At 44.0% G+C, this 26,149-nt stretch overlaps 1 protein-coding gene across 1 annotated transcript in view; it reads left to right on the top strand.

Moving 5' to 3' along the window:
• The window catches only part of akap12b (A kinase (PRKA) anchor protein 12b), an 82,200-nt gene that overhangs the window by 20,468 nt on the left and 35,583 nt on the right, over positions 1 to 26,149 (top strand). The window contains exon 2 of the mRNA XM_073051440.1: positions 12,566 to 12,668. Coding sequence (XP_072907541.1) covers positions 12,566 to 12,668 — 103 coding nt within the window. The remainder of the gene's footprint in view (positions 1 to 12,565; positions 12,669 to 26,149) is intronic.

Here is a 26,149-nt window from a genome sequence, read left to right as displayed (position 1 = left end):
GGTGGGGTAATCTATTGCATCCGGTGCTCCCGGAATGGCCCCCTCTACATCGGCGAGATCCGACGCAGATCGGGGGACCCCTTCGTCGAGCACCTCCGCTCCGTCCACCACAACAGACAGGGTCTCCCGGTTGCCACCCACTTCAACTCTGCTTCACATTCCCATTTGGATATGTCCATACATGGCCTCCTCTACTGCCATGATGAGGCCAAACTCAGGTTGGAGGAGCAACACCTCATATACCGTCTGGGTAGTCTCCAGCCCCTTGGCATGAACACTGAATTCTCCAACTTCCAGTAATTCCCTCACCCTCCTTTCCCCCATCCCAGTTTCCCTCTGCCCCCTCTTCAGCTGCCTATCACCTCCTTCATGGTTCTGCCTCCTTCTACTACCCATAGTGCTTTCCCCTTAGATTCCTTCTTCACCACTCCTGCCTATCCCCTCCCTGCTTCCCCTCCCCCACCCCTTGATCTTTCCTCTGATTGGTTTTTCTCCTGGCACCTTCCACCCTCCCCCCACCTTCTTTATAGGGCCCCTGCCCCTCCTTCTTCAGTCCTGATGAAGGGTCTTGGCCCGAAACGTTGACTGTTCATTTCCACGGATGCTGCCCGACCTGCTGAGTTCATCCAGCTTGTTTGTATTAAGGATGAGGTATTTGCAGACACTTGATAAAGTAGGCTGAAGTCAGCATGGTTTCCTTACTTTGCCTGACAAATCTGTTGGAATTCTTTGAAGAAATAACAGGCAGGATAGTCAAAGGAATGTAAGTGGCTGTTGTTTACCTTGATGGTCAGGAGGCCTTTGAGGTGCTGCACATGAGACTGCTGAACAAGATGAGAGCCCTTGGTCTACCAGGAAAGATACTAGCACTTATAATAAATTAGCTGACTGGCAGGAGGCACGGATTTGGAATAAAGGTGGCATTTTCTGCTCGGCTGCCAGTGCCTAGTGGTGTTTTGTTCAGACTACTTGCTTCAGGTTAAATGCCTGTGATTTGGATGATGGAATTGATGAGTTTGTGGGTAATACAAAAATAGGTGGTGTTGAGGAAGCAGGGAGTCTGGAAAGGACTTAGACTTGGGGAATGGGCAAATACAGTGCACGGTCAGGTTCTTTGGTAAAATGAGTGAAGAAATAGACCATCTTCTAAATGGGGAGCAAATTCAGCAAATCAGAGCAGCAAAGGGACTTGGCAGCCCTCATGCAGGATTCCCTAAAGGTTTAACTTGCGGGTTGAGTCAGTGGTAAGGAAGACGAATTGAATGTTAGCATTAATTTCAAGAGGACTAGAATATAAATATGAGAGGGGACCTGATAGAGGTGTACAAGATGATGAGAGGCATTGATCGTGTGGATAGTTAGAGGCTTTTTCCAAGGACTGAAATGGCTAGCACAAGAGGGCACAGGTTTAAGGTGCTTGGAAGTAGGTACGAGATGATGTCGGGTTAAATTTTTTAGAGTGGTGAGTGCGTGGAATGGGCTGCCGGTGACGGTGGTGGAGGCAGATATAATAGGGTCTTTTAAGAGACTCCTGGACAGGTACATGGAGCTTAGAAAAATAGAGGGCGACGGGTAACCCTAGGTAATTTCTCAGGTAAATACGTGTTCGGCACAGCTTCGTGGGCCCAAGGGCTTGTATTGTGCTGTGGGTTTTCTATGTTTCTATAAAAGCAAGGATGTAATTATGAGGTTTTATAAGGCATTGATCAGGCTGTACTTGGAGTATTTTGAGCAGTTTTGGACCCCTTGTCTAAGAAAGGATGTGCTGAAATTGGAGAGGATCCAGAGGAAGTTCATGAGAGTGACCCTGGCAATGAAAGGGTTATTGTGTGAGAACTGTGTAATGGTTCTGGGCTTATACTCACTGGAGCTTAGAAAAATGAAGGGAGATCTCATTGAAACCTATTGAATATTGAAATGCTTTAGATAGAGTGGATGTGGAGAGGATGTGGGAAATCTAGGACCAGATGGCATAGCCTCAGAATAGAAGGATGTTCCTTTAAAATGAAGATGAGGAGGAATTTTTTTAGACTAAGGGTGGTGAATCTGTGGAATTCATTGCTACAGATGGCTCTGGAGGCCAAGTTATTGGAGAGGTTGATGGGTTCTTGATTAGAAAGGGCATCAAATGTTACAAGGAGAAGGCAGATGAATGGAGTTGAAAGGGATAATAAAGCAGCCAGAATGGATTGACAGACCAGATGGGCCAAATGGTCTATTTCTGTTCCTAGGTCTTATAGTCTGAAATTGACTACCGAGGCATGAGAGGGGAGCTGACCAAAGTTGATGGGAAGGGGATGCTAGCAGGGGACATAGCTGAACAGCAGTGGCTGGAGTTTCTGGGACCAGCTTGGGAGACACAACATAGATTCATCCTATTGCAGAAAAAAAATTCTAAAAGGAGGATGTGGCAACTATGGGTGACAGTGGAAGTCAAAGAGAGGGTATATAGTATACCAAAAATTAGTGGGATGCCAGAGGATTGGAGGGCCCTTAAAAACCAACAGAAGGCAACTAAAAAGCAATAAAGAGAGAAAAGATAGGCTAGCCAATAATATAAAAGAAAATACCAGAAGTTTTTTTCAGATGTATAAAGAGCAAAAGAGAGGTGAGAGTAGACATCAGACTGCTGGAAAATGATGTTGGAGAGTGTCCGGGAGCAGAAGTGAGTGTAGTTGGTATTTCTAAGGAGAAGGCGGTTGGGAATCTAAAAGGTCACCTGGACCAGATGAACTACACTATAGTGTTTTGAAAGAGGTAGCTGAAGAGATTATGGAGGCATTAGTGGTGGTCCTTCAAGAATTAGTAGATCTTGGAATTGATCTGGAGGACTGGAAAACTGCAAATGTCACTCCACTGTTTATGAAGGAATATAGCAAATGACATGAAATTATTGGCCAGTTAGCCTGGCTAATGGTTGGTAAGATGTTGGCATCTATGACTAAGGATAAGGTCTCCAGATACTTGGAGGCACATGATAAAGTACGCAAGTCATAGTCAGTATGCTTTCCTGTTAAAATTCTTTGAGGAAATACAGGCAGGATAGACAAAGGAAAGTCAGTGGATGTTGTGTACTTGGATTTACAGATGGCCTTTGACAAGAGGCTGCTAAACAAGGAAAGATACTAGCATGGATAGAAGACTAGCTGCCTGCAGGAGGCAAAGAGTGAGAATAAAGGGGCTCTTCCCTCATTATCTGTCAGTGACTCATTGTGTTCTGCAGGGTTCGGTGTAGGGACTGAAAGATGATTTGGAGGATGGAATTGATGGCTTTGTGGCCAAGTTTGCGGTCAATTCAAAGATAGGTGCACTGGAGTGGCAGGTGGTATTGAGGAAACGGAATCTGCTCAAGGACTTGTATAGATTAGGAGAGTGTGTATGGTCATGTACTTTGTTAGAAAATAGTCTGTCTTTATTCCTTCTAAACGGAAGAAATGCAGAGCTCAGAGGTGTAAGGGGACTTGGGATTCTTGTGCAGGGTTCCTTAAAGCTTAAATAGCAGGTTGATATGGTGGTAAGAAAGGGAAATGAAAGCTAACATTGCATTTTGAGAGGACTAGAATATAAAAGAATATAATGATGAAGCTTCACTGGTCAGACTGCACTTGGAGTATTGCGAGCAGTTTTGTACCCCTTATCTGGGAATGTGCTGGTATTGGTGAGGGTCCAGAGAAGGTAGATCAACAGGCCACTACAATTGCCCCTAGTATGTCAGGGTGAGTGGTCGATCTGGGTTGTAGATGCTGGATGGTTTGCAGGACTCAGTAACTGAAGGGCCTGTTTTGGTGCTGGGTGTCTTCTGATCACGATATTTGTGCCTGGTGGGATGCAAGCATATTCTAGTCTCCAGCCTTTCAGACTCTTGCCGTCATGGTTTTCAGACTTTTTTCCTGCATACCTTTCAGATATGATACTTGGAATGGACCCAGTGACTGGGGGTCAGACAGCTCTGCATGTCAGAGGCAATGGTGATCAGTTGGGGTGTGTTGCTAAAGGTAGGGCTGAGCTTGGACCGCTGATGAGAAACTAGGATCCACCTCGGTGAGTGAGGGATCAATGTTTATGTATCTGATGCTCAAGACAACCAGGGCATTGCCATGGTTTCTTCTTAACTCCCTGGTCCATTCTTCTATTGCACCAACCAGCACCCTCCTCTTTCTCCTGCACAACACTTTTTACAATGTGTACATGTACTTGGATTAGTGGGCAAATGGTGTAGGGAGAGTTTGGACAAATGTGGGTTATTTTGCGGGGTAACTTTCCTACAAAGAAGCTGGTGTGTGGAATTTATTGCCAGTTATAATAGTGGAGGCAAATAAAACAGAAACACTTGAGAATCTTTGATAAACACAATGTGCAGGGATAAGAACATTGTGAAGGCAGAAGAGATTAATTAGGCGATTAACTACATTGTGGACCAAAGGGCCATTTCCCCTTTTGGTAATGTTAATCTCTCTATATAGGTTAGAATGAGGAGCCCATATGTTTGTAAATTATCAATGTGAACGTCATCTATGATAGTGTTGGGTAAATCCAATGATCCATCATTTTTTTCTTGGGAATCATCCATGTAGTACACAATGAATGTGATCAATTTGCAATTTTACTACTAGATGCTCTTGTCAAAGCTCTGCGATGGGGTGTGCTAGAAAAGTGATAGTTACTGGACCAGAGCTCATGATTTCAAGCCCCACATGACAATCAGAATTGGGTTTCATATCACTGTCTTACCATGTGAAATTAATTATTTTGTAGCAGTGATACGGTGCAAAACCATAAAATTATAAATCACAAAATACATAATGCAAAAGAAGGAATAATGAGGTAGTGTTCATGGACTGATCAAAAACTGATGGTGGAGGGGTAGAAGTTGCTTCTGAAATCACTGAGTGTGAACCTTCAGGTTCAGCATTAGAATTTGCGTTTGTTTTCAAGATCTGTAAATAGTTGCATATTATCAGACCAAGTGATGGCTTGATTGTCAATGTCAGCAAGACAAAGGAGTGAGTATTGACTTCAGGAAGAGGAAACCAGATGTCCATGAGCCAGTCCTCATTGGAGGATGAGAGATGGAGAGGGTCAGCAACTTTGGATTCCTTAGTGTTATTATTTCGGAGGACCTGCCCTGGGCCCAGCACGTTAAGTGCAATTATGAAGAAAGCATGACAGTACCTTTACTTCCTTATGAGTTTCATGATTTCTAAAACTTGACAAACATTTGTAGATGTGTGTTGGAGAGTATATTGCCTGGCTGCATCACAGCCTGGTATGAAAACACCAATGCCCTTGAACGGAAAATCCATCTGAAAGTGTGGATACGGCACAGTCCTTCACGGGTAAAAACCCTCCTCACCACTGAACACATCTACAGGAAACAGACAGACAGACATACTTTATTGATCCCGAGGGAAATTGGGTTTCATTACAGCCGCACCAACCAAGAATAGTGAAGAAATATAGCAATATAAAACCCTAAATAATTAAATAATAAGAAGTTAATCATGCCAAGTGGAAATAAGTCCAGGACCAGCCTATTGGCTCAGGGTGTCTGACACTCCTAGGGAGGAGTTGTAAAGTTTGATGGCCACAGGCAGGAATGACTTCCTATGACGCTCAGTGTTACATCTCAGTGGAATGAGTCTCTGGCTGAATGTACTCCTGTGCCTAACCAGTACATTATGGAGTGGATGGGAGTCATTGTTCAAGATGGCATGCAACTTGGACAGCATCCTCTTTTCAGACACCACCGTCAGAGAGTCCAGTTCCACCCCCACAACATCACTGGCCTTGCGAATGAGTTTGTTGGTGTCTGCTACCCTCAGCCTGCTGCCCCAGTACACAACAGCAAACATGATAGCACTGGCCACCACATCATCAGGGAGAATGTACAGGAGCCTCAGGACTCTCACCAACAGGTTCAGGACTTTTTATTACCCCTCAACCATCAGGCTCTTGGATCAAAGGGGATAATTTCACTCAACTTCACTAGCTAGCTCCATCATTAAAATGTTCCCACAACCCATGGACTCACCTTCAAGGAGTCTTCACTTCATGTTTTTGATATTGCTTATTTATTATTATTTATTTCTCTTTGTACAGTTTGTTGTCTTTTGCACACTGGTTGAACGCCTAATTTGGTGCGGTCTTTCATTCATTCTTTTATGGTTATTTATTATTCTATTATGGATTTGTTGAGTATGCCCTCGAAAATGAATCTCAGGGTTGGAAATGGTGACATAGGTACTTTGATAATTTCCTTTGGAATTTTTCTTTGAATGTAGTGAGCCAGCTGGGTTTCAACTAACACCTGTTTGATTGAAGGAGATTTGTCATCCTTTGTACAGTCCGTATGTCCAGTCCCACACCAATACATAACTACCATCATATGTTTCATGAAACCTCTGCACCCAAGAGAGCCATGGTGGATGACAAATCTGGCATCTCAGATTCAGTTTATTGTCATTTAGAAACCACAAATGCAATAAACTGAGGCTTGCCGCCGAGGAAAAGCGCGCTCGCCGAAAAGACAACACGGCAACATTGGAGGGGCGCGTCCTCAAATGCTCTCGCTGCAACCGAGACTGTCACTCCCGTGTGGGCCTGTACAGCCACAACAGACGCTGCATCACCATCAGCAGCTGAATCAAAACTCTCCAGGTGCAGATCCATGGTCTCTCGAGACCGACGGATGCCACACAATGCAGTTAAAACATGAGACAACATTCCTCCAGAATGATATCACAAAAGCATATGACAAAACAGACTACACCAGAAAATCCACATAACTTTTGGCAATCCTCAATCCAGAGTCCTCAGAGTTTGCTGCGTATTAATACCGCGCTACCGTCTTAGCGCGTTCCCCGGAAAGGAGCTCCAAATCCACCAGACAAATAAGATCAAAAACTAAAGCTACAAGACCTACACAAAACCACATAGTTACAACATATAGTTACAACAGTGCAAACAATAGCATAATTGATTTAAAAAAAACAGACCATGGGCACAGTAAAAATAGTCCAAAGATGTTAAAGGACTATAAGTTCAAAAGAAATCACCACACAGTTTCCACAAGTCCCCAGGGTCCCGACAGACTCGCCGGCAGCAGAAGGGAATACCCCCGCTATGGACTTCCACGGCGCCGCCTGACTCAGCCTCGCAGACACAGCACACAATGAAAGCTCCGTCGAACCCAGCCTTGCAGACGCACCACACACCAAAAGCGACCTGACTGCAGCGGACTCTGAGTCTGTCGAACCTCCGAGCCAATGACCATCCCCTCCGGCACAGCTTCTCCGCGCACCATCCTCTGCCGAGCATATTAAGACGGCCCCGCCAACGGCCATCGGCAACGCGACCCTGAGGACTGGGGGCCTGTTCTTCCCAGCAGAGTCCCAGACCTCACAGCAACAGCAGCAACGAAGAAGGTCTTCCTGGAGATTTCCCGATGTTCTTCCGTGCTCCCACGTCCATTTTCAATCGATTATGATTGCGCACAGTACCCCACTTCACAAATAACAGATAATCAGCTCCGGAGTGGCTGCTGCAAGCCGCCATCTGACAGGAGAATAAGTAGAAGCAACACTGGGCTGTTTGGTCCTTCACACTGCTATTTCAATAAGATTATGCTTTACTTTTACCTTGGCAAGGCATGGTGCAAACCCAAAATCCTGGGCCTTCCTCTTCTAAAAAGAGGTAAAGTAAGTTAATAATTTTTGTCACTTCAGTTCTATGTCTTCTAGATCTTGATTCTCCTCAAGCACCCATAGGAAATGTGTCTGCTCTGTTCTAAATTTAAGCAACGTAATCAGACCATGAATCAGATTTTGAGAATAATGTCCTTTGTGCAAGTGATCTGTTCTTGTGATTACCCCTCATACATTCTGTGCTTTCGTCCTTGGGCATATACTCTTTATAAAACATAGAAACATAGAAAATAGGTGCAGGAGTAGGCCACTTGGCCCTTCAAGCCTGCACCGCCATTCAGTATGATCATGGCTGATCATCCAACTCAGAACTCCGTACCTGCTTTCTCTCCATACCCCCAATCCCTTTAGCCACAAGGGCCATATCAAAGATGGTAATCAGTTTTTTATCCACCCCAGAATGCCACCTGGACTAAAATTTTTATTGTGCTGAATTTCTCATTGTTCAGCTGTGAAAATTTCTGGTTACTAGAACTGTTTATGGCAAATCTGTCCGTGTTAGTTGGTCTAAACCCCCACTGTGACTAAGTAATGAGAGATTTTGCTCTACATAGATACAGTTCTACCTGGAAAGCAACCTGAGAGTGAGTTGCAGAAGACAGTGTACATTGCATCAGGAAGGGTAACAGTATTGACAAGCATGCCTGCCTTCCAGTCGTTCCTTTTCTCTCTTCTACATTCCAGGAAGAAACAGTCATTGAAGGCCCAAGTGACCGGATTCAACGCACTGCCAGTGACGGTGGTAGAGGTGGATGCAACAGAGTCTTTTAAGAGACTCGTAGATAGGTACATGGAGCTTAGAAAAATAGAGGGCTATGCGGTAGGAAAATTCTAGGCAGTTTCTAGAGGAGGTTACATGGTCGACACAGCATTGTGGGCCGAAGGGCCTGTATTGTGCTGTAGATTTGTATGTTTCTATGTAACAGCTTCTTCCTCACTATTATCAGACGTCTGAACCAATCAGCTCTTTCATATTCTCTACCCCTGCTGCTATGGTCACTTTAGCATTTTGTATTACTGCAGTTTGAACGACTGTACTTGTCACTATTCTGTTTGTGCACAGCAATGTATTATTGTTTATCATTCCCATGGGCATTCTTTACTCTGAGTTTCAGGTGAGCAAGAAACTTTGATTGGTAGGGAGCAAGGCTTGAAGGACAGATTTTAAAATACCCAATTCAAGGAATTTCTGTTGCACGTGGTATGTATGATAATAAACTGATGTGAATATTTAAGTTTATTGTCACATACACAAGTGTACAGTTGGCCCTCCTTATCCGCGGATTCCGCTTGCGCAAATTCAACCATCCGCAAATCGCGAAAACCCGGAAGTGCTCTTCCAGCACTCGTTGTTCGAGCATGTACAGACTTTTTTTTTCTTGTCATTATTCCCTAAACAATGCAGTATAACAACCATTTTACATAGCATTGAATTAGGTATTATAAGTAATCTAGAGATGATTTAAAGTATACGGGAGGATGTGCGTGGGTTATCGTGCATCAGGATTGAAAAAAATCGGAAGTTCTGTTACTAAGTAAGTTGGAACAGGTACATCCGGTATTATTTAGTGTCAGTTAGTCAAATGTTTGTCTTAGTATATAGTATATATTTTACCTTTCTATGCATATAAAACACTTAAGAACATATGTTTCAGTGCCAGGCTCGGGAAGTTCCTGAGTTCGATCCAGTGACAGATCACTATGGAATGCGCTCTCCACCATGTCGGGTTGACATGGAGGATCAAAAATCCAAAACCCAATAATTAAACCACTGCGTTGCTTAGTAATAATTGTAGCTTTCATTGGGGCGGAGCCTTTCTCACTTTATCCTTTAAAATTGTTCCAATCGTTGACCGACGTAGCCTAACGCTTTTCCAATGTCCGATGGTGTTTCACCTCTTTCCAATCGCTTTATTATTTCCACTTTATTTTCAATCGTGATCGTGATTATTTTCATGAACAGCAACACTGTGCATTCAGAGCTCTGGCGCTGGGTCCTAATGTCCACCGCTCTGAGACAGGTTAAATAAGGTCCGGGGTTCCGCTGGGTCCCAAGATCCACCGCATTGAGACAAGTTGACTAAGGGACTTGAGCATCCGCGAATTTTGGTATCTGCGAGGGGTCCCGGGACTAATCCCCCGCGGATAAGGAGGGCCGACTGTATATACAAGCACAGGTACAATAAAAAAACTTGCAGCAGCATCACAGGCACTAAGCATCAGACATAATTTTAACCAGAAAGACTACAGTTTAGAACAAAGAAATCTATTGTTGAATGAAGTGTTCACAGTGTTGCTACACTGAGGTAGTGATTAAGGTTCAAAACAGAACTTAGAAAACCTACAGCACAATACAGACCCTTCAGCCCACAAAGCTGTGCCGAATATTTCCTTACCTTAGAAATTACCTATAGTGTTACCCATTACCCTCTATTTTTCTAAGATCCATGTACCTATCCAGGAGCCTCTTAAAAGACCTTATTGTATCTGCCTCCACCACCATTGCTGGAGGCCCATTCCATGTACTCACCATTCTCTGTGTAAAAACAAACTTACCCCTGACATATCCTCTGTACCTATTCCCCAGCACCTTAAATCTATGTCCTCTTGTGGCAGCCATTTCAGCCCTGGGGAAAAAGCCTCTATCTATCCACATAATCAATGCCTCTCATCATCTTATACACCTCTATCAGGTCACCTCTCAACCTCCATCGCTCCAAGGAGAAAAGGCCGAGTTCACTCAACCTAATCACATAAGGCATGCTCCCCAATCCAGGCAACATCCTTGTAAATCTCTTCTGCACCCTTCCTATGGCTTCCACATCCTTCCTGTAGTGAGGCGACCAGAACTGAGCGCAGTACTCCCAAGTGGGGTCTGACCAGGGTCCTATATAGCTGCAACATTACCTCTTGTCTCTTAAACTCAATCCCACGATTGATGAAGGCCAATGCACTGTATGCCATCTTAACCCAGAGTCAACCTGCGCAGCAGCTTTGAGTGTCCTATGGACTCAGACCCCAAGATCCCTCTGATCCTCCACACTGCCAAGAACCATAAATACTATATTCTGCCATCATATTTGACTTACCAAAATTAACCACCTCACTCTTATCTGGGTTGAACTCCATCTGCCACTTCTAAGCCCAGTTTTGCATCCTATCGATGTCACATTGTAACCTTTGACAGCCCGCCACACTATCCACAACATCCCTAACCTTTGTGTCATCAGCAAATTTACTAAACTATCCCTCCACTTCTTCATCCAGGTCATTTATAAAAATCATGAAAAGTAGGGTCCCAGAACAGATTCCTGAGGCACACCACTGGCCAACGACCTCCATGCAGAATATGACCCGTCTACAACCACTCTTTGCCTTCTGTGGGCAAGCCAGTTCTGGATCCACAAAGCAATGTCCCCTTGGACTTAATAAGCCTTGCATGGGCTACCTTATCAAATGCCTTGCTGAACTTCATATACACTACATCTACTGCTCTTCCTTCATCAATGTGTTTAGTCACATCCTCAAAGAAATTCAATCAGGCTTGTAAGGCATGACCTGCCTTTGACAAAGCCATGCTGACTATTCCTACTCATTATTATGCCTCTCCAAATGTTCATAAGTTCTGCCTTTCAGGATCTTCTCCATCAACTTACCAACCATTGAAATAAGACTCACTAGTCTGTAATTTCCTGGGTTATCTCTACTCCCTTTCTTGAATAAGAGAACAACATCTGCAACCTTGCAATCCTCCGGAACCTCTCCCGTCCCCATTGATGATGCAAAGATCATCACCAGAGGCTCAGCAATCTCCTCCCTCACCTCCCACACCTCCCACAGTAGCCTGGTCCAGTCCCAGTGACTTATCCAACTTGATGCTTTCCAAAACTCCAGCACATCTTCTTCCTTAATATCTACATGCTCAAGCTTTTCATTCTGCTGTAAGTCATCCCTACAATCGCCAAGCTCCTTTTCCGTAGTAAATACTGAAGCAAAGTACAGTACTCATTAAGTACCTCCGGTTCCATACACACTTTCCACTGTCACACTTGATTGGTCCTATTCTTTCACATCATATCCTCTTCACATACTTGTAGAATGCCTTGGGGTTTTCCTTAATCCTGTTTGCCAAGGCCTTCTCATGGCCCCTTCTGGCTCTCCTAATTTCATTCTTAAGCTCCTTCCTGCTAGCCTTATAATCTTCTAGATCTCTATCATTACCTAGTTTTTTGAACCCTTCTTAAGCTCTTTTCTTCTTGACTAGATTTACAACAGCCTTTGTACACTACGGTTCCTGTACCCTACCATCCTTTCTGTCTCATTGGAACGTACCTGTGCAGAACTCCACACAAATATCCCCTGAACATTTGCCACATTTCTTCCGTACATTTCCCTGAGAACAACTGTTTCCAATTTATCCTTCCAAGTTCCTGCCTGACAGCGTCATATTTCCCCTTACTCTAACTAAACGCTTTTCTAACTTGACCTCCTATCCCTCTCCAATGCTATTGTAAAGGAGTTAGAATTATGATCACTATCTCCAAAATGCTCTCCCACTGAGAGATCTGACACCAGACAGGTTTATTTCCCCAATACCAAATCAAGTACAGCCTCTCCTCTTGTAGGCTTATCTGCATGCAGTGTCAAGAAACCTTCCTGAATGGACCTAACAAACTCCATGGAACTTGGAGGGCATTTTAATCCTGGCAATTTTATATAATGCCCCTTGCATTTTGTACGAAGTGATCATGGCTTCCTCCAGAAATGAGCAGAGTTCTTTTTCAATAGTGTCTAAAGGTTAAGTAGTGTATATGTTTAACAGGCTGAACTAAAATAACTTTGTCCTCCTCTTCTTCCAACAGTCTGTTCTGAAAACTGACCAGATTTCAGGAATTCAGGGAGATGTAACAGATAAAAAATCAGAGGAGCTAAATGGGATTCCGGAAGATATAGATACCAAACAAGGTAAGCAAGTTGTGTTTTCTTTTGAGGCCTTGGTTGGGGTTGGGTAGTGAGTGATGATTCTGGAGAGAACAGAGTGATGCTACTTTGAGGTAACTAGGTGTGAGACCCCTTTGGGATTTGGAGACAAGACCAGCACAGACTTTCTCCTAGTTAAGTTGACTTGCAAAATCTTCTGATGTGATCTAGTTCCTCGTGACCACGGGCCCCACAGCAAAACTCAAACGTCTGCACAAGTACTTGAAATTGCCAAAACATTATAGTTCTTTGTCCAAATGCTGGCAAGTAAGATTAGTGTGGATTGGTCCTGGGTTGGCTGATTGGCCTGCTTTCTGAGATGTATGACTCCAACAGTTGGCAATAATGTGTCTGGGTTTGAATTAGTTAGTGGAAAGAAATGCTTTGGTTGCCCTATATTACACTAACACCAACAGTGGATATGGAACGTCCTACACTTAGATTGTTTACAACTCTAGATAGATGGTATGCACGCTTAGCAAGCAATGGTTGAAGGTTCATTGTATGAGATGTCAATCCATGCTTATCTTGGAACTCGGGGTATGGAATGCAGTCTCATGCAATGAACCTCTGAAATCTTACTTTCTTTAAGGGCGCTAAGACTAGTGATCCTGTTTAAGTATTAAACACCGAAGCTCGAAGGTTGGGAAAGGAGACGGAGGAGAGTGGTGGTAGAGAGGAATTGGTTGGATCTGGAATCCAAAAAGAAGGAAAGCAGGATCTCGCAGTGGCCACACATTTTAATTCCACGTCCCATTCCCATTCTGATATGTCTATCCGTGGCCTTCTCTACTGTCAAGATGAAGCCACACTCAGGTTGGAGGAACAACACCTTACATACCAGCTGGGTAGCCTCCAACCTGATGGCATGAACATTGACTTCTCTAACTTCCGTTAATGCCCCTCCTCCCCTTCTTACCCCATCCCTGACATATTTAGTTGTTTGTTTTTTTTCTCTCTCTCTGCCCATCACTCTGCCTGTTCTCCATCTCCCTCTGGTGCTCCCCTCCCCCTTTCTTTCTCCCTAGGCCCCCCGTCCCATAATCCTTTCCCTTCTCCAGCTCTGTATCACTTTTGCCAATCACCTTTCCAGCCTTAGCTTCATCCCACCCCCTCCGGTCTTCTCCTATCATTTCGCGTTTCCCCCTCCCCCTCCTACTTTCAAATCTCTTAGTATCTTTTCTTTCAGTTAGTCCTGACGAAGGGTCTCGGCCCGAAATGTCAACAGTACTTCTCCCTGTAGATGCTGCCTGGCCTGCTGTGTTCCACCAGCATTTTGTGTGTGTTACCTGAGTCATTGTGTGCTGGTGAATGTGGTTGAGGGTGGGTCAAGGAGTGAGGATAGTTTTGGAGTGCTTGAAAGGTGCATTAACTTGATTGGGAGTGAGGAAATCCATTGGAAAGGATATAATTTTCTGATGGGTGTGGTATGTAACTGTGTGCTCACTATGCCTCTATGCCCACCTTGGCCCTGTGCATAGACCTTGTCAAATGAGTCACAAGGTTGTGAATCTAATTTTCACAGCAGAGCATTACTGGACACCTGCTATTGCCTCTTGGATGTTGATCTGGACCCCAGATGCTCTCTCTGTGGGAAATAATACTTCGAGCTGTTCAAATAATAAAGGAGATCCCACCATCCATGCTGAACTATTATGACTCCTTACAAATCGTAACTGATACCAGAGAGTTAATAAATGGCTGCTGTGCTTCCTGGGTATACCAAGTGGGTTCCAGGGATGTTTAAGCCAGTGGTAAGAGAGATTATGGAGTCTTCACTTTAAGATGTAACAGAGCATCTAGAATGGAAAACTGTAATTGGTAGGCAGCATAGATATTTGTGTTAGCCCAATATGGTTCTGTTCTTTTAAGTATTAAAGATAAAGGTAAAATGTATACGTGAAGTTTCAAACTGAGAATATAGGAGATATTAGTTTTTCAACAGCTGGGGAGGGGGCAGGTAGCATAATGGATGAACTGGGTAAAAAGTTTTTAATAGATCTCAAGCAATATGCTATCAACATTGGGAGCAGCACTGCAGTCACCAGCTTGCATCTCAGATGTAGCTTTGAAGTGAGTGGAACTTCAAAATTTGTATAGAACTTTAAATTAGTACCAAGGAGCATAGAATATAAAAGCAAGGAGATAATGCTGAGCCTTTCTAAGACACCAGTCAGGCCACATTTGGAGTATTGTCAACAGTTTGGGGGCCCCATATCTCAGAAAGAATGAGTTGTTATTGGAGGGAGTCCAGAGAAGCTTCACAAGGATGATTCCGGGAGTGAAGGAGTTAACATATGGGGATCATTTGGCAACTTGGGCTCGTACCCACTGGAATTTAGAAGAATGCATGGCAAACTCATTGAAGCCTACCAGATGTTGAAAGGACTAGATAGGGTGCATGTGGAGAGAATGTTTCCTATGGTGGGGGTATCCAGAACTGGAGAGCACAGCCTTAAAATTGAGGGGCGACCTTTTAGAACAGAGATACTGGAGGAATTTATTTTTAGCTAGAGAGTAGTGAATCTGTGGAATGGTCTGCCATGGACTGCAGTGGAGGCCAAGTCCATGGGTATATGTAAGGCAGAAACTGATCATTTCCTGATCGGTCAGTGTATCAAAGGATATGGTGAGAACCCCATATGGTGTATGGGGTTGACTGGAATCTGGGATCAGCCATGATGGAATGGTGGAGCAGACTCGAGGGGCTGAATGGCCTAATTCTGCTCCTATATCTATGATCTAAGGATCACTGGACAAAATGACTGTATAAACTTGGCACAATCAGAAAATGAATTCCAATGAAAGGCTTTGGTAGGATGAGGAAATGATTGAAGCAGGTGGGGAGAAAGTTCCTGAATGTGACAGAAGAAAGGGTTCTGGGAGTACAAATAGATTGATGGTTAACTATTGCAGCCCAGGGCAGGGCAGTGAGGCTACGAAAAGTCATTAGAACACTGGAATACAACTGAAAGTTAAATATGTATGCAACCTTGGGCCCCATTTCTGACCTCGATTCCATAAAGGAAATGTGCATATTGGGACTTTAAAGAAGATATCAGAACTAGAAGTATAAGGAGCAGGGATCTTTTCTGCAAGAACTGATGGGTGGTAATCTGGTAGAGGTCTCTAAGGTGAAGTAGGTACATGTGAGACAATATGTTAAAGGGTACTGGGAGAAGTATATCTTAAGATTTTGCTGGTTAGCCTTTCATCTATTAAACCTCTTTCTAAGTCTTTCATACCTTTCCTGAAGAATTACGTCAACAATACACCAACCAGTGAGGGGATAGGAAGAATCTCCTGTGGACTGATTCGTAGTCTGACCAAGGGCACATGTCTGCAGGTTGTTTTGGCACCTGGGTTGTGTAGGGCCTGGCCCTGGAAGTCTGAGTTGCCTGTATGCCTGCAGTACTTGGTACAGTTATGTCCAAAGCCCTGCAGGGTGCTGGTGTAGCTATGACATAAATTTCTTAAGTTGGCTTATCTGATGGGATGGTGGGATGGATTTGTGCCACCTATTGTGGGATGACCGAGGACAACAGTCCTGTTCCTTGCCTTTCACAGTTGAGTGTTCTCTTCCTCATGCTTCTTAACCCAAATCTGTCACTAATCTAGTTTCAATGACCTCTCGCCCCAACATGAAGTGTTTTGACATGCCCAGAGCGCTCTATCCCTTGTTCTGGACTCATGGTCAAAAGTGGACTTTCATTCCCCACCTGGCAACTCTCTTCAAATTCTGTAAACCTTTGCTTGGGTTGTACTTTGATCTTAAGCGGTGTTCTAAAAAGGATCTGTTCTGGGACCTCTGCTCTTTCTGATTTTGAAAAAATAACTGAGGAAGTGGAAGTAGATAACACAAAGATAGCTGCTGTTGAGGATAATGTCGAAGGTTGTCGTGGTTACAACGGGACATTGATAGGATGGGCTGAGAAGTGACATTGGAGGGTTAAGTGATGATCTTGGAGGGTTAATGGTAGGATTCTTAGCAGTATGGGGAAACAGAGGTATCTTGGGGTCCACATCCATAGATCCCTCATGGTTGCCGTGCAAGTTGATAGGGTAGTTGAGAAAGCATATGGTCTGTTGGCCTTCATTTGTCAGGGGATTGAGTTCAAGAGCCATGAGGTAATGTTACAACTCTATAAAACTCTGGTTAGAACACTTGGCAGATAGATAGATAGATAGATAGATACTTTATTCATCCCCATGGGGAAATTCAACATTTTTTCCAATGTCCCATACACTTGTTGTAGCAAAAACTCATTACATACAATACTTAACTCAGTAATAATATGATATGCATCTAAATCACTAACTCAAAAAGCATTAATAATAGCTTTAAAAAAAGTTCTTAAGTCCTGGCAGTTGAATTGTAAAGCCTAATGGCATTGGGGAGTATTGACCTCTTCATCCTGTCTGAGGAGCATTGCATCGACAGTAACCTGTCGCTGAAACTGCTTCTCTGTCTCTGGATGGTGCTATGTAGAGGATGTTCAGGGTTTTCCATAATTGACCGTAGCCTACTCAGCGCCCTTCGCTCAGCTACCGATGTTAAACTCTCCAGTACTTTGCCCACGACAGAGCCCGCCTTCCTTATCAGCTTATTAAGACGTGAGGCGTCCTTCTTCTTAATGCTTCCTCCCCAACACGCCACCACAAAGAAGAGGGCGCTCTCAACAACTGACCTATAGAACATCTTCAGCATCTCACTGCAGACATTGAATGACGCCAACCTTCTAAGGAAGTACAGTCGACTCTGTGCCTTCCTGCACAAGGCATCTGTGTTGGCAGTCCAGTCTAGCTTCTCGTCCAACTGTACTCCCAGATACTTGTAGGTCTTAACCTGCTCCACACATTCTCCATTAATGATCACTGGCTCCATATGAGGCCTAGATCTCCTAAAGTCCACCACCATCTCCTTGGTCTTGGTGACATTGAGACGCAGGTAGTTTGAGTTGCACCATATCACAAAGTCCTGTATCAGTTTCCTATACTCCTCCTCCTGTCCATTCCTGACACACCCCACTATGGCCGTGTCATCAGCGAACTTCTGCACATGGCAGGACTCCGAGTTATATTGGAAGTCAGATGTGTACAGGGTGAACAGGACCGGAGAGAGTACGGTTCCCTGTGGCGCTCCTGTGCTGCTGACCACTGTGTCAGACCTACAGTCTCCCAACTGCACATACTGAGGTCTATCTGTCAAGTAGTCCACTATCCAATCCACCATGTGAGAGTCTACTCCCATCTCCGTTAGTTTGTGCTTTAAGATCTTGGGCTGGATGGTGTTAAAGGCACTAGAGAAGTCAAGGAATGTAATCCTCACAGCACAACTGACCCCATCTAGGTGAGAGAGTGATTTGTGCAGCAAATACGTGATAGCATCCTCCACTCCCACCTTCTCCTTATACGCAAACTGAAGATTGTGTTCAGTTCTGATCATCTTGTATAGGAAGGATGTGGAGGCTCTAGAGAGGGTGCAGAGGAGATTTGTTAGGGTGATGCCTGGATTAGAGAGCATATCTTTTGAGGAAAGGTTAAGTGAGTTAGGGCTTTTCTCTTTGGAGTGAAGGATGATGAGAGGTGACTTACTAAAGAGTTGCATAAGGTGATGAGAGGCATAGAGTGGACAAGTAAGTAGTGCCTTTTTCCGACAGCGGAAATAACTCCTATGAGAGGGTTTTAAGGTGATTGGAGGAAAGTATGGGGATGATGTCAGAGTTAGATTTCTTTTTACACAGTGGTGAGTGCAGGGAATGTGCTGCCAGGGCTGGTGTGAGAGGCAGATACATTAGGGACATTTAAGGCATGTGGATGATAGCAAAATGGAGGTCTATGTGGGAGGGAAGGGTTAGATTGGATTAGATTAATAGGCCAGCACAACATCATAGTCCAAAGTGCCTGTATGGTGGTGTGCTGTTCAGACTGTTCTATATTTTAGACTTAAGCCTATGTGAACCCAGTCCATTCTTTTTCTCTTTAGGCTTTTTAATTGTTCATGTTTTTGGATTTGGGTACTGCTTGTAAGGGCAGCACTTGCTACCCATCCCTAATGAGTAAAAGAGGCGATGAGCTGCCTGGAGTGGGTGCAAGGTTAAGATGATCTCACGTTGCTTTGGGATAGCTACTTCCAAGAGTTGGGCGGGCCCAGAGATGACAAAATGGCAGTGAACAATGTTTTGAGACTGGAGAAAATGTGAGATCTGGCTGGGAGCCTACTGGGATGGTGGTCATTGGCCTTGGTGGTAGATGTTGCATTTGGGAGGCTTTACAATACATTCTGTCAATGGTTAAGCCCAAAATGTTTCTGGTAAACTTAAGGCAACACCCTCCCAAAGCTGCCTTGTGCAGCAGGCAAAATTGAATGCAGCTGCTAACCTCCTGACCCAGCTTGAGGGTTTGGCAATCTAATCCTCTGTTCAGCTGAGGCACTGGCAGCTTCTGTTGTCATTTGGGACTGAATGTAAGACCCAGAGGTGCATTTCTGTGCATGGGGTGGGGAGGAAGAACTGTGTAATGGTGTTTGTCATAGGTAGGGTTCCGTTTATATGTACACCATACATGGGGAGTAGGGGCAAGTTGAATGAATGCCATTTTCAGGAGGGGATATTCACAAAAAACGCTATGCAATATATTCTGTCTTCCTAACTTGCCCACCAGCTTGTTCTGTCATTGCCCCGTATACAAAATTCTTGGAATTTTCTCTTCGCTGGGAAATGTCTGGTGGGTGGGGAAAACTCAGCTTCTTGTACTTGAAGCAGTTGCTGTCTTGTGATTGGGCTAGTCGACTTGGGTCGGTGTCCTCACAGGCCATGTGACTCTCTCTATCCCCCCCCCATACTTCCCTCTGCCCGCTGGAGATGCAGGAATGCAATCAGTTCTCTCAACCAGCCCCACTGAGGTGTTTCGCTCAACAGAGCAGTAGCCTGACAGTTGTCAGCTGAAAGGGCAGGGGTGAGGTATAGTCATCACAACAGGCGACTGCTGAAATGGGCGTTCAGTGTGCCTTTCTCATGGATCCACTGTAAAAATAGTGAAGGAACTTCGCGATTTGTTTTAATTATCTGGACCAGTTCACTTTAACCTAAGTGCTTGGCTGTCAGCTGTTCTTGTGTGATTTCTTCCTGTGGTCTGGAGAGAATGTCAGGTGCTCTAACAGCTGCAGGTAAGGGTCACTTGTGAACCCAGCTGTTTAAACTTGGACTCTGATCATTTGTACGTTTGCATTGTGCTGAAGCGAGTTGGTGGGAAGGATTTGCCTGTTCTGAGACTCCTACTGCCCTTTCAGTTGTGGAATGTGATTTATTTTTCCCCTTCAGAGCATGAATTTATTTTTTAAAAACGGAAATGACGCGATGCCCTTAGTCTTGTAGAAGGTTGAATTTAAAACTCTTAAATTACATGTGCTGGGATATTGGGAATGCAACCTGTTTTTGTTTTTTTAAAAAAAAATCTACTTCAGGATGACAAGTATCAATTTCTGAAGGAGATGACGGTTTATTTTAAGATTAAATTGTGGATAAATTGTTTTACTCCAGTTGATCAATCAGCAGCTCGATTTCCCCTCAGGATGCATCCAATGCTAGGATTGCTGAGAGTAATGCCCTGAGGAAGATTTGAGCAATCATTTCTTAAAATTGCCAAGTTGCTTTTTCATCCCAGATTTCCTTTAACAAGTTATAGAAATAGTGAGGATTTTTGCTGGTGAGTTGCAGCTTAAGGTGGGGCATGCATTGTTCAACTCTGTCCTTCATCCAGTAGGTTAACAAAGGGAAGGTTGGAAGGATACAGTTTGAGTGACCTTGACTGTTCTCTTCCACTCTCTCATTCCCATCTTAAGATCTTCTATTCTCAGGATAGTTGTCAGTTGGATTGTTAAAATACCACGTGCAACATATCACAAATCTTGGTTTATTCATAAAATAGTTCTTGACCTTGAGCTAAACACCAGCAGTGAGGAGGTACATAACGTGGCTGGGTTCAGGTTGAAAAATAAGATTGTGTTGGACCTTTCTAGTCCTTTAACCCTTCAGATGAATTTAGACTTGAGGAACTGATCTGTTGTCAGTCTGAGAGTTCCGAGCCCTGCAGGAGGGAAGCACAATGTGCTCTGGATGGAGGGAGTGAATGTCGTTATCCTGCAAATGTCTTGTCACTTTCAGAGTGCTGATTTGGGGTAGAGGGTGTAGAGCCTGCAGCTGTCACATTGGGACGGAGTCTGTTTGTTCAGAGATATTTCCCCTGCATTTTCAGTGATTAACTGCAGCTGCCTTGAATTGACTTAAGATATGAATCAATACCTTAGTGTAAGATGTCTACCACACAATGGATCAGTGTTTTGAAATAAACCCCACAGCAACATTTCAGTGGGTTTTTGGTCGCATTTGAAATCTGACATTTCTCATAAAAGATTGTGTCTTTGAGTTCTGTAGTAATTCAATACATCTCATAGGTAGTTGCAAGCTAGTATCTAGGAATCAGAGTTCTGCCAGGCTGGTATGTTATACAGACAGTCCAGAGTAGTGGTGGGCCCTGGAAGCAGAATTTGTTAGTATTTAACAGGTTATGAAGGTGGTCGAACAGGAGAGTAAAGGAATGTGGTAGGTAGCAGGCGATATCTGGGGTAACTGCTCATGTAGGGGAAAAACACCAAAGTGACACCTGACTGCAAGGCTCCTCCTCCATGTGTTGTGACATCACCATCATTGTCTGGTTCAGCACCTGAACCTGTGGTCTTCATCCCACTGGGCAGACCGCAGTTGCGTGTGCATGTTGTTGAAGTTTGATCTGTGTTCGTTTAGGTGTCAGTTGGTGTACTCTCATTAGGTGACTGGAGTGCTTTGCAGGGAAATTTGCATGCACCAGGATGTTATTAAGCTAATGAAACCAATAGTTCTTTCTAGGGATTTATTTCAAATCTAAGATCTTTTTCAATCCCTTTGTTTTGTTACGGTAAAATATTTTATTACTGGCCATTAGCTTTGACAACACAAAGTGAGTCACCCTGTTGTGCCTAACGAGCACTGCAGGATTACTCTGCCCACCTGAGGAGGCAGACAAAGCATTGATCTAGTGACAAGTGATCACCGAGGCAGAGGAATGGGGAATGGGCGGTATCTGCACCAAGTACAGCAACCCTGAGAGCACATCATACCTGCTAAGCAAGTTCTTCCCAAATACTGACAGAGAAACTGTATCCAATGTTACTTCCATCCTGATCACCATCTATGTGTGTGGCTGTACCAGGTGATATGTGGTTGTACAAGGTGGTATATGGAGCCTAAGTACATGGGTGCCAAGTATCTTTAAGTACTGAAGTCCTACCTGTCTCTGGTGTTGCAGAGGATAGTTCAGGCCCCATTACTATGCAATGCCCCATTCAGCTGGACATTGCTGCACCAGTGGTCCTTTGTGGAGGAGTTCTTGAAAGTACACATCTTTGACCATAAGTCCTTCAGGCTGTGTCAGTGCAGAATGCCTTGCAGATCCTGCGGGTCAGGGACTCTATGGATGTGGTGGGGTGTTTCCCCTGAACAGACAGACTATCCAGACCACCTTGCAGAACATATCACTAGATCTCACCAACAAGCATCATGTCCTTACTTGTTTGGTGGTGAAATGTGCCTGGGCAGTCAGATTTCTCCTGTACAGATAAAATATCATCCCCAACGCACACCTCCCATGGGACAGCTGTGCTTGGGAAGTAGTAGTTACCCACCTCTTTGCAGCCTGTGGACTTCCAAAGGGCTGTGTCCTGGTTCATCCCACCAGCCGTGTAACAGAGGACTCTGATCTACGGGCTGTTCCTGAGGACACACAGCAAAACAGACATCAGCTGTTGCTGGGAGACCATCAACGTGGTGAAGCATGCTCTTTGGTCTTTCTGAAACTTGTTTGTCTTGTAGCACAGCAGGGTGTATGTAAGAGAGATGCTGCAGATTGTCGCAGTCCAGGCTGTAGGAGTGCATACTGAGAGATGCATTGAATGCCAAGTCTCTGAAGGGAAGGACCAAATCTAGTAGGCTCCGTCCGCTTCCACGCTCGGAGGGGCAGCTTTGGGTGGGGAAGGTCCTCAGGCAATGAAAAGTGTATATCATCCCGGGGTCTACGCAAGTAGTACGGTGCTGTTTTTGCTATTTTTTTCCATTTAAAAGTAAGTTTATATTACTGAATATATCAACCATGAATGTATGTTTTTATTCATAATAAAACAATTATTTCTTCCTAGTCCTGACGAAGGGTCTCGGCCTGAAACGTCGACAGCACTTCTCCCTATAGACTCTGCCTGGCCTGCTGTGTTCCACCAGCATTTTGTGTGTGTTGTTTGGATTTCCAGCATCTGCAGATTTCCTTGTGTTATTTCTTCCTAAGTATGTTTTTATTATGAAGTCTGTTTTTAGAACTTTGAACACTAGAGCACACTATAAGCCCTTTGACCCACAATATTATGATGTCCTTTTAACCATCTTTAAGATCAATCTAATGCTTCCCTCCTACATAATCCTCCAGTTTTCTATTCTCCATGTGCCTACCTAAGATTAGGCTTTGGGCTGGCGATCTGAAGGTCATTAGTTTGAGCCTCAGCCGAGGCAGCGTGTGTGTCCTTGAGCAAGGCACGTAACCACACACACACTGTTCCTGCATGTTTATAGCTCAGTGGTGGCGGTTGGTGCAGTATGAACAAGACAAGAGTGTCTGGCAGAGCATTTTACATATTCACTACTCTGTCTGTGTAAAACTCCAATCACCTTAAAATTGTGCTGCTCCCTATTCGCCAATCAGAATCAAAATTGGGTTTAGCATCACTAGCATATGTTGTGAAATGTGTTCTTTTGCAGTAGCTGTGCATTATATAATAAAAAAATAAATGACAATATATATTATACAGAGGCCCAGGTTTTGAAGCCTCTGTGCCCTGTGAAAAAGGTCTCAGTTCATCCTCTCGATCTATGCCTTTTCTCATTTTATACTCCGATCAAGTCATCTCCAGTCCAAAAAGCCTTGGCTCGCTCAACCTATTTTCAGAAGATATTCTCTCTAATCAAGGCAGTATCCTGGTAAATCTCCTCTGCACCCTTTCTAAAGCTTCCACACCTTTTCTATAATGAGGTGACCAGAACTTTATACATTATTCCAAGTGTGGTCTACTTCAAGTTTAAGTTTAATTGTCATTCAACCATACACAAATCAAAGGTGTCCTCTCGGACCCTTCGGGAGGCAAGTGCAGAAATTGCCGGGGCCCTGGCAGAGATATTTAAATCATTAGTAGTGACAGGTGAGGTACCAGAGAATTGGAGGACAGCCGGTGTTGTTCCACTGTTGAAGAAAGGCTCTTAAAAATAAACCAGGAAATTATAGGCCAGTGAGCCTGACATGAGTAGTGGGAAAGTTATTGAAGGTATTCTGAGGAACTGGATATATAAATATTTGGATATACATGGACTGATTAAGGATAGTCAACATGGCTTTGTGCATAGTAGGTTGTGTCAAACCAATCATGGAGTTTTTTGAGGAAGCTACCAGGAAAGTTAATGAAGGTAAGGCAGTGGATGTTGCCTACGTGGACTTTTAGGAAGACATTTGACAAAGTGCCGCAAGGGAGGTTGGCCAAGAAGATTAGTCGCTCAGTATTCAAAATCAGGTAGTAAATTGGATTAGACATCTGCTTTGTGGGAGAAGCCAGAGAGTGGTAGTAGATGGTTATCTCTCTGACTGGGGGGCCTGTAATTAGTGGTGTGCCGCAAATATCGGTGCTGGGTCCACTGTTGTTTGTCATCTATATCGACAATCTGGGTGATAATGTGGTGAACTGGATCAGCAAATTTGCAGACAACACCAAGATTGAGGGTGTAGTGGACAGTGTGGAAGGCTATTGTGGTTTGCATTAGGATTGGGACCAGATGGAAATATGGGCTGAGAAGTGGCAGATAGAATTTAATACAGACAAGTGTGAGGTGTTGTACTTCAGTAGGACCAACCAGGGTTGGTCTTGCACAGTGAACAGTAGGCCACTGGAAGTGTGGTAGAACCAAGGTATCTGGGAATACAGGTCCATGATTCATTGAAAGTGGCATTACAGGTAGATAGAGCCATAAAGACAGCTTTTGGTACATTGGTCTTCATAAATCAAAGTAATGAGTACAGGAGTTGGGATGGTATGTTGAAGTTATGCAAGATATTGGTGAGGTCTGATTTGGAGTATTGTATGCAGTTTTGGTCACCTACCTACAGGAAAGATGTAAATAAGATTGAAAGAGTACAGAAAAAATCTACAAGGAAATTGCCAGAACTGGAGGATCTGGGTTATAAGGAAAGATTGAATAATATTTCCTAGAGTGTAGAGGGGAGATTTGATAGAGGTATACAAAATTGCAAACATTATAGATAGGGTAATTGTGAGTAGGCCTTTTCCACTGAGGTTGGATGGATTCCAACCAGAGGTTATGGGTTAAGGGTGAAAGGTGAAAAGTTTAAGGGGAACATGAAGGGAAACTTCTTCACTCAGAGGGTTGGGAGAGCAGGGAATGAGCTGCTAGCACAAGTGGTGCATTCAAGCTCATTTTCAAAGTTTAAGACAAGTTTAAGTAGGTACGTGAATGGAGGGCAATGGTCCTGGTGCAGGTTGATGAAAGTAGACAGTTTAAATGGTTTAGCACAGATTAGATGGGCTGAAGAACCTGTTTCTGTGCTGTACTTTTCTATGAATACAGCCAAACAAAACGGTGTTACTCCAGGGATGAAGTGCAAAACACAGTACCAACAGCACAAGGCATGTATAACACACATAACATAGCAAGCACATATAAGATATCGGTAAAATACAGTAACACACAAAAAAAATATAATCCAAGTTCCCGAGTCAGTGAATGTTGCAGCAGTGTGCAGACCAACAACACTGGCGGGCAGCACCAACTCCAGCTTGGATGGCGCCCCACACCGCTTCTGCTTGAAGCCTAGTCCTTGCTACAACCAAGGCAATACAGCTCCCCTACCATTTGCCCTTGCTGTCTGCCAATAAATCAGTGAATCGGACTTGCAGTGTTCCACCTTAACAATGCCCATCAGTGTATTGTGATCTTAAGAAAAGGAACTAAGATGATCACTCAGACTGCACACCGTCTTTGCGCACTGACTCCTCTCTGACGCAGGCAGCAGCACAATACACACCAAGTCCGGCTCCTTCAGCTTATTTGCCAAGGAGCAATTCACTGATGGGGTAGCTGTGGTACTGTAAATTCTTAATGTCTAGCTGGGTTCTGTGATCATACAAAATGCATTTAAAAAGGAATAATGTCACCTTTGGTTGAAGCCACTGTGATCAAACATGCTGCCACAGAGCTGCAACGTTATTTCGAGGTTTGGAACGCAAATCACCTGATTAATGAAGTCCAACACACTATATGCCTTCTTAACCCACCCTATCAACTTGTTCAGCAATTTTGAGTGATTTATGGACGTGGCCC

Source organism: Hemitrygon akajei, chromosome 7 (assembly GCF_048418815.1).
Source record: "Hemitrygon akajei chromosome 7, sHemAka1.3, whole genome shotgun sequence".
In the NCBI taxonomy this organism is placed as follows: domain Eukaryota; kingdom Metazoa; phylum Chordata; class Chondrichthyes; order Myliobatiformes; family Dasyatidae; genus Hemitrygon; species Hemitrygon akajei.
The sequence above is the reverse complement of the archived record's forward strand: the minus strand, read 5'-3'. Positions and strand labels throughout refer to the sequence as shown.